The sequence below is a fragment of the Dasypus novemcinctus genome, chromosome 2 (assembly GCF_030445035.2).
Source record: "Dasypus novemcinctus isolate mDasNov1 chromosome 2, mDasNov1.1.hap2, whole genome shotgun sequence".
NCBI lineage: Eukaryota > Metazoa > Chordata > Mammalia > Cingulata > Dasypodidae > Dasypus > Dasypus novemcinctus.
This window is the reverse complement of record NC_080674.1, coordinates 17,815,705-17,833,624: the sequence shown is the minus strand read 5'-3', so window position 1 is coordinate 17,833,624 and position 17,920 is coordinate 17,815,705. Positions and strand designations below refer to the sequence as shown.

At 37.8% G+C, this 17,920-nt stretch overlaps 1 protein-coding gene across 1 annotated transcript in view; it reads left to right on the top strand.

Moving 5' to 3' along the window:
* Window positions 1–17,920, top strand: part of MYO10 (myosin X) — a 236,880-nt gene that overhangs the window by 142,794 nt on the left and 76,166 nt on the right. The window contains exons 10-19 of the mRNA XM_004453918.4: window positions 5,547–5,676; window positions 7,435–7,553; window positions 8,565–8,711; window positions 8,885–8,985; window positions 9,095–9,161; window positions 9,683–9,775; window positions 10,208–10,276; window positions 10,563–10,645; window positions 13,591–13,699; window positions 16,141–16,221. Coding sequence (XP_004453975.1) covers window positions 5,547–5,676; window positions 7,435–7,553; window positions 8,565–8,711; window positions 8,885–8,985; window positions 9,095–9,161; window positions 9,683–9,775; window positions 10,208–10,276; window positions 10,563–10,645; window positions 13,591–13,699; window positions 16,141–16,221 — 999 coding nt within the window. The remainder of the gene's footprint in view (window positions 1–5,546; window positions 5,677–7,434; window positions 7,554–8,564; window positions 8,712–8,884; window positions 8,986–9,094; window positions 9,162–9,682; window positions 9,776–10,207; window positions 10,277–10,562; window positions 10,646–13,590; window positions 13,700–16,140; window positions 16,222–17,920) is intronic.

Genomic DNA, 17,920 nt, shown 5'->3' with positions numbered 1-17,920 from the left:
GTGTATTAGTCAGCCAAAGGGGTCCTGATGCAAAATACCAGAAAGCTGCTGGCTTTTATAAAGGTTATTTATTTGGGGTCGAAGCTTACAGCCACAAGGCCCTAAAGAGTCCAACTCAAGGTACTGTAAGAGGTACTTTCTCACCCAAACCATTGGCTGTGTGTTAGAGCAAGATGGCGGGCATGTCTGCAAGGGTTCAGCCTTACACCTTCCTCTTAAGGCTCTGTGGCCCAACTTCTTCTGATCTCAGCTGTAGTCTGGTATAAGGCATATCTCCCTCCCCGGGGCTTGTTTCTTTCTGGGCTCAGCTGTTCAGCTATCTTCACAAGGTCACCTGTAGACTATCAGGCACACCTCTCTTCCCAGGGCTTCTGCCATGTCTAAAGAGCTGTCTCTCTTCCTCTGTATTCTTCTCTGTTTACTTCTGTGTGAGCATCTGTTTTATCCCCATTGGGGCTGGGACTTGACACTGAGTCGCACTCTAATGACGTGGTTGGATTAGAGCCCTTATCGTAACATAGTTTAATCAGATGTCTCAGCTGAATCTAATACAAAGGGTTGTCACACCAGAGGAACCAAGCAGTTTACAAACATAATCTATATTTCTTTTTGGAATTCATCAATAATATCAAACTGCCACATCCAGTAAGGAAGAAAAATTTATACATGAAACTGTTATAATAAATGTAGATAACAAACTTGTATGTATGGGTGCTTAGACACTTAATGTGCAATTACTTCTTAGTTGGCCTACCAAAATATCAGTGAAAACTTAGCTGATGTTTATTAAAATCAGGAACATGGCATTTTTGCTATTATTATTTAATGTTACTTTGGGAGTTTTGAGCAATGTCTCACCCCTCTCCCCCAACCCCAAGAATATCAAGAAATGGGGAATGGTTTAAATAACTGGTATTATATCCATACAGTAAGATTCATTGCAATAAAGAAAAAGAATTCCCATGTTTATTTAGTAATGTAGAAAAAATTGCTTATTACATAAGAAGGAAGGCAGGATGCAGCACTTTGTAATCCTCCAATATTATATTACAAAAATAAGGGTTTTATATATCTCTCTATGATATATATTATATCTATAATATATATTATAATTATAATAATTGTACGTAGAGAAAGAACATTGGAATAAAAATATACTGAAAACAGTATCTTGTATGGCAGAATTATAGGAAGATTGTATTTTATTTATCATTCTCTCTACAGTATAATATTTTTACAGTGAACATGTTAACTTTTATGATTGTATATATTAACATTATATATAGTATAAGATTAGAATCATTAGAAATGTGTCGTTATCAATATCAACTGGCCTATTTTACTGCCTTGTGTAGCATTCCACAGCCAGAAGTGACAGTTAACTCTTCTGGCAGAAGTTGATTTTAGATCACACACTGGGCAGACAGCAGTTAGACAAATCAGCTATAATCCCTGCGAAAGCATTGGAACAGAATACACTTTTGTGTGTCATGTAATGTGTCTCAGTATTTCCTTCCCAAGTCAATTACTATTTAAGTTTATATCTTTACACTATTTCTGTAAAACTCCTTTTCCTGGAGGTTGTGGGATCGAAGTAAAAGGGAAGAGACCATTTCCGTTTGGGGCTCAAGGATGATTTGTAGAATGTGTTGAAAGGTTAATGGATACTTTGTCTGAATGATTTGTGAAAAAATGTCATTTCTGGTGTTCATTTTTAGCTGCAAAATAAGTTTTTCCTTTTATCAGTTCTAAAGTCAGGGTATATAGCAGGTTTTGCCCCTTACTTCATTGAGAATTCCTCATCGACAGAGATCTAGTATGTATTTTTTTCAAACTAATCATTGGCCACAACTACAATATAAATTAGTACCTGGAAGGTATTCTGAGTAGTTTTAGGGGAGATCTGATTTTTCCTGAGTCAGAGGCAGTGAAACTAGCTAAAATCACTAGCCAATTTTTTTTTTCCCATGCAGACTTCAAAATTACACTATAAATTGTTTGGTCAGCACGAAAAGCAAGTTGGTAGTATTGACTAATTTATTTTGTTGCCAGCATTCGACCTTCCAGTCTGGCGACTCATGCAGGGTGATAATAGGTAATGGAAGTCTCTGATGAGTGTGAATCTACTCATTCTCTTATTCCACAAATATTGACTATCCCAGCATGCCTGGCTGAGGGCCCGAACTGGGACTACAGCCAGAGGGGCTTAGACCCTCTTCCTGATCATGTGGACTTTGCTGGACTTTTAATAATGTGCGCTCGTGTATGTCTGCGCAGATTCATTCATTGGGAGACACATTTTATAAAGACTTTAAAGGCCTGACTCTGTACTTTAGTTTTGCCAAATTTGGAAAATATCAATCTCTTTCATTCTTGGAAAACTGTAGGAGTGTGAGTCAATTTTGCATGATTATAACATAACCTGCAGTACGTAATATACCATACGTACCTTGCATAATATCTCACGTACTTTTATTACTTAGCATTTACGATGTCCCCATTGCTCACCATTTCAGTCACACCAGTTGTGCAAGATTCATTAGAGCTTTCTTTTTGTACTCGAGGGTGCTGCCTGCCCCACAGCCAACTGCCCCTCAATGGACAAGCCATGTACCATTTGGCAGTAGAGTACCTTAAATTTGTGCCTCTTCCCTCTCTTTCTGATTTGATGATCTTAACTTCTTTCTTGATGGTTGGGACTATATCACATATATTTGTCAAAAACAGCTATTTCAGATGGGCTTAATAAATTAATGTTTCTTGAAAACACGTTGTATACCTTTTATAATTAAATTGCCATTTGGTGTTTCTGAGCTGTCCTGAGAATTTCCCAGTGTTTCCAGTCTTGAGCCATGTTGGTGAGAAAAAAATTATAATAAGCCTTAAGGAGGCTACTCTTGCCAAAGGGGCGGAGATTGCTTACTAAAAGGACTGTAAGTAGGAACAGTTAGAAAGACACAATAAATGGAAGGCTCTGGCTGCAGTTTTAGCACCCACGCCCACAGGAGCGATGATAATTGGTTGCAGCTATTAAATTACCCATGGTAGGATGAATGCAATTACCACTTAGCACCATGCGCCTAACTAATTAATTCACTTACTTAGAGTTAGACTTGAAAACAAAGTCACAAATTTATTAATATAGTAAGCACACTAATTTTGTTTGTTTGAAAACAAACAAAAGAACTTTACCTAGGGCTTTTTATGGGGGAATATTTCGATATAAAATGTTCTACTGTAAACAAGATTGGCCTAGAAAATTTTATGAATTAATCTTCACTATGTCTTGTAATATATGAGGAAAACTTTAATCACAGAAAGGAAAAATATTGGCTTTTCCACTAGAACTCTTTCTGAGAATAGAGTAATTGCTCAATAATAATTTTGCTGATGTCTGATTTGGTACTTAATACTATTTTAAAACTCTGGAGAAGAAGAAACTATTCTTTGTTTCTTAACTATATTTCTTTGTTTTGAGCCTTTTAGAATAAGTCACTGATATATATCTTTAAATTTGAATAATTTGTTTCCTGATAGTCTTTCCACCTTTGGTTAAATTAATAACCTTTGGTTAAATGATAAATAAAACTGATTTATTTATCATATTTGCCTTGTTTAGCTGTAAGTTAGTTACAATTTTTTCTCCGAAAGTGTTTTCAAGATAGAACTTCAGTGAATGTTTCACAGATAAAGCTTTTCTTCTCTGCTGCTGAGATTGTCCTTGCCACAAATTCTCAGTGTTGACGTTATTGGAGATTAAATTGAAGGTTTCTTTTTCCCTTTTATGTCTTTAGAATGTTGTAGAGTTGGGTGGATAAGTTCCTAGACCTTGGGTTAGTTGGGCCTGCCTTTGAATCTTAGTTTTGCAACTCTGAGAAAGTTATTTAACTTCTGCAAAACTTTGTTTTTTCCAGATATTAAAATGCTAAGATTATGTACTTATGTGGCCTTGCCCATTGCTGCCCTGTAATAATGTTGTTTTCCAAAAAGTTTATACTAATTTATAGTGTAGACCACTGTATAAATGTACCCATTTCACTCATTTTTAGGTTTATCATTCAGAATTTTTTTGCTAGTTTAATACAAGTGATCTCAAATTTACTTTACTTTTCACATCCTTGGGGAAAACATTTCTCTGTGGATTTGCATTTGCTCTTGTGAAAAGTACCTATTTTTGTTCTTTTGCTTATGTGTTTTTCAGCTTAACTCTTATACTCCTTCCTTTCTAATTCTTTTTTCAGTGTTTCCTTATCTATTGTTTGCTCCATTTTCCTGCCCCTGCCTTTATTGTTTTTTCTTTATAAAGAAATTAAACGTTTTGAGTTGTTCCCTTTACAATGTCTCTTGCTTCAAAACTGCATATGGTTTCCTTCCTTCCAGGCGTCTATGGTTGTTTAATGGATTTTAATGTCCAAGTTTTCTTTGTAGGTCATATTCATCAGAAATGCCAACAATTCTGTCCCAAAGTTTTGTGTTTTTGTTTTTAGCTTTTTTCCTCACAAGAATGTGGCTATTAAATCACAATAGAAAATGAGCAGACCTTAGTTGTGATTCAGAAAACACCTGGCTTGACTTGCTTAGATACTAATCATTGCTAACAGAGCTTCTGTAGATGCCTGGTTATTTTTGTTTTTCCCAGAAAGCATTATGTTAACTTCGCTTTACTAAGCAGAGGGAAGGCTTATAGGCCAACCTAGGGCCTTAAAAATCTTTTGGAGAAATTAAAAATAGAGACACGATGAAGATCTGGGGAGGGCAGACCCAAATCTTTTTAGATTTTCTATCAGTAATTTATTGTAAAAGAAGTAAAAGACACATCTGTAGAGTTCCTGTGGGAGAATTTTAATCCTTCTACTTGGGTCTCTTTTGCATTTAATCATTGAGATAAGGCCCAAAGTTTTACACTTAGGGCCTCTCTTGAAGTATTTACTCTTCCACCCCTCACTGTTGTTGTGTACGTAAAGAAAATAGTAAGGGGAGTAGGTGTGACTCAAGCATTTGAGTGCCTGCCTCCTACATGGGAGATCCTGGGTTCAGTCCCTGGTACCTCCTGAAAACAAAACAAGCAACAAGCAAACAAATGAAAAAACCTACTCAGGGGAGCCGATGTGGCTCAGTGTTTGAGGGCTGGCTTCCCACATTCGGGGTCCCAGTTCGATCCCTGGTCCCCGGTACCTAAAAAAAAAAATAAAGAAAATAATAAATATTCCATTATCTGTAGACACCTGAAAGTGAAATATTTCTTTTTCATCCATCATTACCGTGACTCCCTGAGTCTAATTCTTTCAAGACATAAACAGAAGGCTTATAAATAACATAGGTATTTATTTTGTTTCATTTAGTGGGTTTTCACTGAGCACACCACAATTCTTAATTTCTCACTTCTCTTTGTACCTGTGTGAACTCTTAAGTGGTTACTTATCTGTATCTTATGTTCTTGCCTCTAGCAGCATAAATAATAATTTAATTAAGTAATGAGCATTTTTCCTTTTCTTCCATGTGTAAAGGCAACATTAAAAAAAAAAACCACATTTATATTCTTTTAGACGGCAATGGAAGTAATGGAATTCAGCAAGGAAGAAGTCCAGGAAGTTTTGCGATTGCTTGCTGGGCTGTTACATCTTGGTAACATAGAATTTATCACTGCTGGTGGGGCGCAAGTTTCTTTCCAAACTGGTAAGCTTGCTCCTTTCTCTTCCCTTCCCCCCGCCCGCCCTTTTCCCCTTTTTCCCCCTTCCCTTGAAAGGCTTTTTCCTCCTAGGAAACTTTAAATACTAAAAGGCCTGTAGGGCATAGCATGTTAGGTTTAAACCCTTAATCATTCTTGACTCAGTGAGTAGTAGCATAAATGAGACATGGATTTATGTTCTTTGGTTGTGCTTTTTTGAAAAAGGGTGTTTTCGTTATAATTTTCTGTAGGACCAGAAATGTTTGTTCATGAAATGAGTATACGATGTCTCACGCCGCTGTGTCCATAGTGACTTTGATTCTGTACTGTAGCTGGGCTAGTGGGTCTATGGAGAGCTGCTGAGATGAGAACAAAGCAGGGCTGGCAAACTCATGGGCCAGCCATCTAATTTAGTAAATCAAGTTTACTGGGACACACCTTTTCCTTTATGCATTGTCTATGCCTGCTTTCACACTACACCTGCAGAGTAGAGTAGTTGTGATAGATGCTGTGTGGTCTGCAAAACCTAAACTGTTTACTCTCTGGCTGTTTACCAAAAAAAGTGTTCTGACCTAGAATGGAGAGCAACAGAACATTAAATGTATTTAATGTGGAGTGTCAGTAAATAAAGGGTCAGAGCATATGAAAAGTTACCACTCGAGTGGTGGCTATGATCTCATTCTTACTAAGAAGAAAGCAGAAACATAAACCACGAAAATTAGATGTAGAGAAAAATATGGGTATGGGTCACCAGCTCTCCTGATTTGCCCAAGACGTTCCTGGTTTTAGCCCTGAAGGCCTTGTGTCCTGAGAAATCCGTCAGTACTGGCTACCCACCACCCATCAATTGAGTGGTGACAGAGTGTCATGGGTAAGACCAAGTTTTCATAGCCCAGCTCTGCCACAAGCTGTTTTCTTGGATAGGTTACCTATCCCCTGGACACCACCAAGGTGACATTTGTAAAGTCCCCCAGAAATTTGTTCGTCAAGATTAAATGAGTTGATACACCTATCGCTATGTCATTTGTCATTTTCCTGGAGTGATTTATAGTTTTAACTTTTGGTTTTGATCCCAGGACCTCTTAATATCCTTAAAAATCTTAGAGGACTGCAAATAGCTTTGGTGTGTATAGTCTATGGCTTTTAACAGTTAATGTATTAAAAATTAAAACTCACAGTTTAAAATAGTAAATCACTTAGAAATGACAACAATGCATCCATTGCCTATTAAAATATCATATTTCTACTACTAAACAATTACATATATTCCAAAACAAAAAATCAGTGAAAAGACTGTCAGGGTTTTACATTTTTTTTTGCAAATCTCTTTATGGCTGATGCAGTAGGAGACAGCTGGATTCTCCTATCTGCTTCTGCATTCACTTTGTTGAGAAATCACATGTTTAGCCTCTGAACCACTCTTTGAAATTTTAGTGAAAAATAGTAGAAAAGAAATAGCATCTCAGTATTACGAATGAAAGTAGTTTTGACCTCATGTTCCCCTGAAAAGGTCTTGGGGAGCCCCAGGGGGTTGCCAGATCATATTTTTTTCAAGCACCAGGTTCTCTGCTACTGACCTGGGATTCACTAAGGAAGTGAATAATTCACCAGCAACATGTGTGTTCAGTAAATTCTGCCTGGAGGGATTCACGCGTGTTCTCTGCTTTAAGGTGTTTCTGTGTAGCTAGCTTTGAACCCATTTGGGACCCCGGAGCCTGTTTCTTCTTGGCGGCCGGGTCCACATTTGCCTTGTTCTTCCATTGCAGCTTTGGGCAGGTCTGCAGAGTTGCTAGGGCTGGACTCAACGCAGCTCACAGATGCACTGACCCAGAGATCGATGATCCTCAGGGGAGAAGAGATTCTCACGCCTCTCAGTGTTCAACAGGTACACGCGCTTGGCCATCAGCACTCATTGTATATCTACTTACTACTTACTACTGTCTTTACTTAGGAAGGTTATTCACTGTGCCTCAGTTTCTTCCTCTCTAAGATAAGGATAATTATCATACCTAATTCATATGACTAGGGTATGAACCCTAGTCAGGGTTAAAGTTAAGTATATGCTAACTACCTAATGTCTAGCACAGAGTCAGCACTAAATAAACATTAGGTATAATAATAGTAATTTTTTTCATTATATGAAAAAATGCAACATTATGGTATTTTTGCCTTTGCTACTACTGTCTTGAGACAGTTTATATGTGCTACCCCTTCTAATACCTGTTTCTTTTTTTTTTTAATCCATTTTATTGAACTGTGTTCATAAACCATTCAGTCCACCAACGTGTACAATAAATGGCATTTGGTATAATCACAGAGTTGTGCATTTTCATCACTGCAGTCAGTGTTAGAGCATTTTCATACTACAAAAAGGAAGACCCCCTACCACGTAGCAGTCACCTCTCAATCCCTCTATCCTTCCCCTGCCATGCATAACTGCTAATCTCTAATATCTGCTTCTTGATCAGTATGTGGTAAAAAATGCTAACCGTACCACGAAAAAAATTTCTTATGTAAAGGGTAGAATATGAGAAGATACTGAAAATACTGAAGATATTGAAAAAAGCTCAGATTTTAGTTAATGTTTTAAACCAGAATAGAAGACATACCTGTATATGTAGGTTCAGATTCTTTCTTTTGTATAACTCAATGTATAAAAGTTGAATTTCAAAGCCTACGTAAAAGAATTCTTGGTGAATCCTACTGTAGAGGAAAAGAAGCTAGCTTTATCTTTCTTTACATGGCTGTATTTTCCTACATGGTTTTGATTTACTCACCTGTGGGTGCACATTTACCATGCCAGGTTAGCGCGTGTGTCTCCCAAGCAGGGGGGGGACGGACCTGCCTGCCTGGGTGGCAGCGGGCGGCAGGGTCTGCAGTGATTCTCTCCCCACAGGCAGTGGACAGCAGAGACTCCTTGGCCATGGCACTTTATGCACGATGCTTCGAGTGGGTGATTAAGAAGATCAATAGCAGGATCAAGGGCAGTGATGACTTTAAATCTATTGGCATTCTTGACATCTTTGGATTTGAAAACTTTGAGGTAAGCTTTGGCAGAGTAGGACAACTGAGTTGGTTTCTCTCCATTTATTAGCTGCTATTGAGGAAATCTCTTGAAACAATTACTCTTTGGAGTTTCTGGCTTTTTCTTCACCTTTCTTTGTAATACATAGTGAGGGCATTAAAAATACTTTTTTGAATGTTTTTCCCCTGCAGGTTAATCACTTTGAACAGTTCAATATAAACTATGCAAATGAGAAACTTCAGGAATATTTCAACAAACATATTTTTTCATTAGAACAACTAGAATATAGCAGGTAAACCCTCAGAGAATTCATTTCAATTTTTTTAAAAAATCAGCAACCAAGTTAAATAGGTTTGAAGCCATATTTTCATTTAACTGTTCCCTTTGTGATCTTTCTGCAGAGAAGGATTAGTGTGGGAAGATATTGACTGGATAGACAATGGAGAATGCTTAGACCTGATTGAGAAGGTAATACATTGTTGAAGAATGGTTACCATCCCAAGGGTGTCCAGCTGGGCTGATTCATATGTATGGGAACAGAATAGCTTGTGTGAACATGCACATCAAAGATGTGAATATTTAGAACACAATGGACCATTTGGAAACATAAATGTTAATGTGCAATGTTGAATTTAAATACTTGGCTGCTTCAACCCCATTGTATCATTGAACTCAGTATTTCAGAATCAACAGTGCACAAATTGGCTTCGCTTAGATTTTAACTTGGCATTAGTTGCTAGTGCCAATAATAGTTTGCCAACTGTAAAAGTTTAGTCCAGAAAAATTGTAGCTTGCTCAATTTTTTTTTAATGTTTAGAAGGACGTTAAATTCATTGGTGTTCTTTATAGTGTGTCATTCTGAATTTTTTAAGCCAAAAATTTAACACATGCCTTTCTTTTAACCACTCACTTGATAGAGAATATTTAGGAAAGGGATATGAAAATAGGTTGAAAAGACATGCATTCAACTTTTCTTTTTCCTCTTCCAGAAACTTGGCCTCCTAGCCCTTATCAATGAAGAAAGTCATTTTCCTCAAGCAACAGACACCACCTTATTGGAGAAGTTACACAATCAACATGCTGTATGTCAAAACCAACTCTTAATTATGTCTCAAGGGCAACTCTTAATTATACCTAAATAGCAAATCTGTGGATTAAGATAACAGACAAGATATGTCATTGCTGTTTGCCCCAGTCTGCCTCCCACATTTAACTTTTTATCTCACACCAAAGCTCTTTTCCCATTGCTAGAGCTCAATTAAAATAAGCCAAAGGGTTGGATTTGGGCCACTGGTGGGAATATGCCCAGGTTTAGTTTATGAGCAGAGAAGTTTGAATGTAGAGATAGTCAAAAGTTACATGGTTTTGATAACACGCATCATATACTTTGTCCTAAAACGATGATGCCTGGTGAGTTTTAAAATTGTATTCACTGTCTGTTAATACTTAGTTTTCTCCAGAAGTCAGTGGAATTCAGTAAGTACAATAAACCATTTGTTTTTGGTTTTTATTAGAATAACCACTTTTACGTGAAGCCCAGAGTTGCGATCAACAATTTTGGAGTGAAACACTATGCTGGAGAGGTAACTTCTTATTAAGACACTTACCCAGGGGAATGGGTGTGGCTCGGTAGTTGAGCACCTACCTCAAAAGTATGGCATCCTGGATTCAATCCCTGGTATGTCCTTTAAAAAAAAAAAGATGCCAAAATTCGACCTTTTGGTATTAGAGAAAAAGTTATTTCAGAAGCCCATTATAAATTTATTGAAATGATATCTTCTCATGGGTCAAGCTTTTAAGGAGATGCTGATGTCCTAAAATTATGCTTTTGACCAAGTCTGCCCTCTCCCTTTCATTTTTAAAAACCAGGTGCACTATGATGTCCGGGGCATTTTGGAGAAGAATAGAGACACCTTTAGAGATGACCTTCTCAACCTGCTAAGAGAAAGCCGGTATGCCAGCCTCTTCTTCAAGATGTCAATTGCAAACAAATTACCATTTGTGTTTTCATTCATGAATATAAGAAAAAAAAACATTACTGTTTTGGAAAAAACTTGTTTTAATATGTTCTTCATTGATAGTATCTCATCAACAGAGTGACCTCAGAGATGTAAAATAATTAATAATACTTTCAGTGGCTACCATTGAATATAGTACTATAATAAGCCCTTTGCATGAATTATGTCATTCAGTCCCAGAGCAAACCCATGAATTAAGTATTATTATTAATCCTGTTGTGTGGATGAGGAAACTAAGGCTTGGAGTGGTTAAGTAAATTGGCTAAGACCCTTACTCAGTGAGCTGTGGAGCTGAGTTCTGTTCCAATTTGTTTGGCTCAGGAGCCTCAGAGCCTAGCCAGCATGAGCTACTTAGCAAGTTTAGGGCAGTGTGTTGTTGATTCAGCCTCAGTTTTGTAGTACTCTTTTGCCCCTAATTAGTGCAAGGGATGTCAAGAAAATAAACATGTCTTAATTCAGCCAAAATTATCGATTTATTGCAAATTCCATCATTCATTCATGAATTTCAAATTTATGTCATTAAACCAATAGGTAAGGGAGACATGCGGAAACTCTCCATGACTCATTTATCTCTTTGTTTAAATTAAATTAGGAAGCTTCCTAATTTTAGGAGGCTTTGTTAGAGAGAAAGGAGGAAAAAACCCTTTGCTTCAAGCTCTCGATACTTGTGTCAGATCCAGTGTGGCTCTAACAAAAATAAACCATTCTAATGTCTAAAGAAGGAAAGTAACACAATTGTTAAAATCCCTAATATATTTAGTAGTGTAAACACCAGATGGCCACCCTTTCGCTTACATAGCTGTGACTATGGAGTGAAAGGAGCTCTGTCTGAAGTACCAGCTCAGAATTTGAAATAGTCTTATTTTTTAAATTCGTTTTAAGTGAATGAAGATTCACTGTTTACAATATCATCAGGTATTTTTAATTTTAGATGAGTTTTCAGGCCTGTAGAAATGACCATGTTTCAAAAATACTACAGCATGTTATCTATCAAGGCAGTTTCTTAGTCACTGGAATTAGACCAATACATTTAAATAAAAGCAGTGTATTGTTTTAAGCAGCCATTTATGATTGTGTTTTCATGGGCCTGGAAATCAGCAGATTGGGGTTTTGCTTGTTGTGCCTGTCATTGAGTGGTTTTGTGATGGGGGTAAAGGACTTTGTTTCAGCCGAGGTTGCTGTCTGCAAACTGGGGCCTTGGGCTGTTTTCTCACACCACTCTCTTTCACCTTTGACATCTGTGACATTTAATGGAACCAAAGCCTTTCTCCCCAAAGCTCAAAGCACAGTTTGAGAACCTCAAAGAGTGAAAGTTAAATAGCACCCTAGGACAAAAATGAAAAATGAAGGCAAAGTGAGAAGTAGCAGGGGAGAACAGGGACATGGCTGCCTCAGGGTGAGGATGCCCAGATGTCCCTCCCATCTTCCAGGATGACAGTAAAGCCACCAGCACCCCCAGCTATTTATCTCATAATATCTTCCATGCAAGGAAGATAAAACTAAGTTATTTGGGGAAACGGACTTTGGCCCAGTGGTTAGGGCGTCCGTCTACCATATGGAAGGTCCGTGGTTCAAACCCCGGGCCTCCTTCACCCGTGTGGCGCTGGCCATGCGCAGTGCTGATGCGCGCAAGGAGTGCCGTGCCACGCAAGGGTGTCCCCCGCGTGGGGGAGCCCCACGCGCAAGGAGTGCGCCCGTGAGGAAAGCCGCCCAGCGTGAGGAAAGCCGCCCAGCGTGAAAAGAAAGAGCAGCCTGCCCAGGAATGGCACCGCCCACACTTCCCGTGCCGCTGACGACAACAGAAGCGGACAAAGAAACAAGACGCAGCAAATAGACACCAAGAACAGACAACCAGGGGAGGGGGGGGAAATTAAATAAATAAATAAATCTTTTTTTAAAAAAAAACGAAGTTATTTGGAAGCCTCTTTATTAGTAGTATCAGTGGATTTTGTAGGGCTTTTTTATTAATAATACCATAACAGTAACAAATAACAACCACTAACAACAGCATGTAGGATGTGCCAGGTAGCTTTTGCACAGCTGCACATATTTTGGCACCCTATTGTTTGGTGCATTTATGTTTATAATTGTTAGACCTTTCTGTTGAACTGACTCTTTTATCACTATATAATGTTCATCTTTGACTCTTATAGAAGTTTTTAATTTAAAGTCTATTTTGTTTAATAACAATTTCCGTTGATGGAACTCAAGTGGAAATCTGAGGGCAAAGGAGTCCAAACAATGCAGTCCATTAAATGAACTTCATGGAGCAGAGAGCAGGGCAAAGACAGGCAGAGAATAGATCTATTTCCTCCTCACCCCAGCCTGATGGGATAAATTCTTAAATTGTCCCCATTTTCCAGATGAATAAACTGAGGCCGAGAGGGGGCAGGTCAAGCATCTGACCCAGGTAACGCAGTTATGGAGCCTGGTCCATCTTTTTTCAGTTGAAATTTCCTTGGTAGTGCCTCTCCATTGGCTAACTGGTTGAGTCTTTGCAATAACTGTGAGATCGACAAAACAAAATCTCCCTTCAACAGCAGAGGAAATCGAGGCCCAGGAAGCTGAGGCGGCTCTCAAATGCCCAGCACTTGTAAAATGGATGTCATGCTTGGTCACTCTCATCCCAGGTCATTACTCTCCAGCGAGACCCCAAGCACTCTGAGGACTCCAGGGCTCTAAGAGTTTCCACCTCTTTTCAGGGCCCAAAGCTCTTTGGTGAAGATTGGGTTGAAATCTGTGGAAGCTGTCGTAGTTTTTCCAGACCTCAGTGTATTGCTTTCAATTATCAGTGGGAAATCCTTTGTAATTACAGTAATCCATTGCCTAATGACTGGGTGTGTTGCAGCTCATGAGCCTCCTGCTCTTTCCTCATGCAGATTCGACTTCATTTATGACCTATTTGAACATGTTTCAAGCCGCAATAACCAGGATACCTTGAAATGTGGAAGCAAACATCGGCGGCCCACAGTCAGCTCACAGTTCAAGGTTAGTTCACACTATTGACTTTGATGAATCCATCTTTATTCTGATTTTAATGGTTGAAAACAGGAGCTGGGTATACATGAGGTCTATGAGAGTATTATGTTTAGTTTTCTCTTATATCATGTTTTTAAACCAGATGCTGCTATAGAAATTTTATATATATTATATGTATATTTCTGAACCTAATGAAAACATGTAGATCCTTTTCAAAAAAAAAAAAGTAGGTACTTTTTTTAAGTTTGTGAAAGAACAATTCTTAAGGAGGATTGTTTTGGCCCTTTGCGATCAAACTGATTTGTATTTAGAGGCACAGATGAAATAGGTTCTGTTTCTTCCCATGCCTGGATTTTTGTATTTTTTCCAGGTCAGTTTAAATATCTTAATTAAGAGTAAAGACCAGGTGTATATTTAAATAAGACTGATGGTGGTTACCTTGACCAGATGTCTAGAATTTGGGGGAAATAAGAAACATTGTTATTTACAAAATATCTATAAGCCTTTTATACAGTTCAGAGCAGAGGTTCTTAACCTTTTCTGTGCCATGGACCCCTTTGCCGGTCAGGTAAAAACCACAGACCCCTTACTAAGTCCACACTATACTGTGTATTATTTTAAAAATATATCACACCTGCACCAACATGTCCCCACAAGAATAATGTTTTGGTTTGTTCTTTAATTTAAATTCAAGCTCACAGACCCCTTGTTAAGAACCCCTGGTTTAGAGGGAGAGCATATGAATACCATTTTCCTAACTTAGTTGTTCTGAACATGAAGGGGAAATGGAGGCACATCAGCCAACAGACTGTTGCTAAATCGGCCCCGTGTGAGGCTGTCTTCCATGGCGTTGTCACAGTTGAGCGCAGAGTGCTGGGTTCTGGGTGAGTTGTGTGGTACACCGACACAGCTGACAGGTCTGGACAGGGCAACCTGCAGTGCACGGTCGACCCAGATGGGGTATAATAATATTAGTTACCATTTGTCAGGTGCTTAGTATGTACCAGGCATTGGGCTAATCACTCCGTATACATTACGTTCACTCTTCATATAACCTGATGATTGCAAATTATTGCCCCCCTTTTAAGAGGAGGAAACTGAGGTTTGGAGAAGTGGCGAGTCCCTCACTCCCTCTGATCACTGAAGTTAGGGCTTAAATCTAGACTTGTCTGACTCTTCGTCTTCCAGGGGAAGCACTTTCTTTTTTCTAGATGATTCGTGTTGCTGAAGTTGTCTTGTGGGACTTTGGGACTAGGAATTCAGCAAATGAGAAAGAGTGGGTGACCTGTTCCAGGAAGAGACCAGGGCAGGAGAAGCGGTCCTAAACTGGGATGGTTCTGGAGGACTGTGATAGATAGGGCCAGCTGGACAGAGGCCGTGTAAGAAATTAACTTGGTACCAGAATAGGAAGGGACTTGAATACCAAGATGTTTGTTCATCTGTGGGAAGTCCCAAAGCTTTCTGAGTAGAGAAGCTACTAGTCAATGGAGCATCATAGACAACTCAGTTTCTTAAACAATAAAATTGTAAGAAGAAAAGAAGAGACAGAAGGAAATGGAGGGGAAACCAAGGGACTAAAAGAGACTTAAAAGACGTTATCAACCAATTGCAGTGCATGGACCTTGTTTGCATTTTGATTCCAAAGAACAAATCATGAATTTGAGACAGTTGGAAATTTTAATATTAATATCAAAGAATGACTGTTCTGTTTTTTGGGCATGATAATCATATTGTGATTCCATGTGTACACCTTAAAGAGTTTATCCTTACCAACACACACTGAAACATTGACAGATAAAATAATGTGATGTCTGGGATTTGCTTTGCTCTGAGGGGTTGGGGATGTTTGGAGACAGGGATCAGATGCAGTGAGATGAGCCATGAGCTAAAGCTGGTTACAAGGACGCATTATATTCTGTCTCCTTTGGTAAATGTTACAAATTCTCCATAATAATATTTTTAAAAACGAAAAAAAACAGAAAAGAAAGTAGTGGTATAGAAGATTTGTCTGGAGTCTGTAGGCCTCATGCTTTCAAGGTAAGAATGAGAAATTGTGGCTTGAAGACAAGTGAAGTACTATCATTTTCATGGAAATAATTAAGAGGAATGACTACAGTGGGCAAGTGGATATTTTTCAGTTTTTCTTTATCAAAGAAGAAATATCCTAGGGTGGTTCTTTGTTTGTAGATAACATATTTTTGTTTTTGTTTTTTAGACTCTTTACATGATTTTTATGTATTATGAAGTAATTTCAATTCCAATGAATAGTAATGTCTTTTGCTGAGTTATATTAGAATGGTATCATTAAGGATTAAAAACTCAGATATTCCTATGATTTATTTTGTTTTCTTTTTTTATTCTAGTTGTTTCTGATAAGTTCCTAGGGTGCTGAGAAATTTAAAGAATGACATAAGAGACTAAATCAACATATACTTTTTCCTTTCTAATAGGACTCACTGCATTCCTTAATGGCAACGCTAAGCTCCTCTAATCCTTTCTTTGTTCGCTGTATCAAGCCAAACATGCAGAAGGTAAGAATTATGACAGTGCTCGACTGCGATTGCATCTTTAAGGACACAACCTCCTGGGCCGGTTACTCACAGATTTGGTTTCTCCAAAGTCCTTTTATTGTAGATGGTTGGAAATGTATATGGCATTATTATAACCTGACATTAAGTGGAATAATTCCCTTTGTCGCTTGGGCCTGTTAGTCTGCTTTTTGAGTGATGTCATTAAGCTTTAGAAAAATCCATTTCAAAAGGAAACATTATGAAGCCTTCAAATTTTTTTATAGCATTCAGTTTTAATTTCTTGGGCAAGCTCCAGAAGAATAGTTGGTATGTTTCTTGTTATGGGTGGGTTTTTTTTTTCCATTTTAATTTGTTTTGCTTTATTGTTAAACATGATGAACAGTCTGTCTCTAAGCGGTATTTTTAAATACTTTAGGTGGTTGTAAACAATTAGAAGACTCCTGTAGGTTGTCAGAGGCTTTACTGTTCACCTGGACTCTGTGATTTTAGCTTTTTAAAGCCGTATCCTGATTGTAAACAGAGTTAGTTTAAAATATTTAGTATTAGATATATGCAGTTGCTGGATCCAAGGCTAAACGGGCAACTTCCCTTGCAGTGTTGTTAAAAAATTGAAATTATTTTGATTTGGCAAATATTAGTCTCTTAGGACTCCCTCTTAAGAGGTGAAAACCTCACAGGATAGTAATTTCAAGGGTCTCCTTATGCTACAGAGCTAAAAGACATCCTAGTAAGTATGTGTATGCCTTATCCAAGTCAAGAACTAGATTACTGTCAGCACCTAGAGCCTTTCCTCACCCACTCCTGGTCACTGCTGCTTTCTTCCTCCCCATTATACTGACTTTAATATTATGTAATTTTACCTGTTTTTTTATTTTATTTTATATATATATATATATATGACCTGGCACGTGCCCCATGAGACTTGTGTTATCTCCTGGTATCTTTGCTAACACTGGATCTTATTTTTTATATTATTTTGGCAATTTCCTTTTTTTTTTAAATAACTTTATTTCAAATTAAACAAAAATGCAGCTCAACAAATTTTTATAGAAACATTACCCCTATAAAATTCTTTCCAAAGACATTTAACTCATCTAATTCTGCCTACAAAGGCCTTTTGACTTGATATAACAGGGATTCCTCATCCAAAGTTTAAATATGTGAACTTAGGAGAACCACAAATTGAATTCTGTCTTCTAGAAAGGCAAAATTGGATGTCTCTTTAATAAAGAGTCACTCGTTTGTCACCTTGCAAATTTGATATTTGTATGGCATAAAGTGGCTAAGACTGGGCTTTAGAGAAGGTAGAAGATCTGTGATGACTCAATTTAGTGTTTATCTGTTTTGGTAGTTTAAAAATCAACTCAACTTTTTTATATTAAAATATTTTAGGTTAATATAAAAATGGCAAAGTAATGACCAGATTTCATCCTTCAAAGAGGCATATTTTTTCTCGGTTTAGTGTTTTGGGTATTGGACCTCTTACGGTTCATAGCAGACTATAGTTTAATTGGAAGGTTTTTTCCTTAGAATTATGCAGCATAATCTTGCAATAAATAATCAGCTGTATCTTAGATTCAGTGACAGAGGGAACCTTAGAGAGACATGCCTGTATCCTGATAATAAGGATAGAAAATTTAATTGGAAAAACACTTTTTCCAATTTATTTTTTCTTCCTTGGATTGCTCGGAGTTGTTTT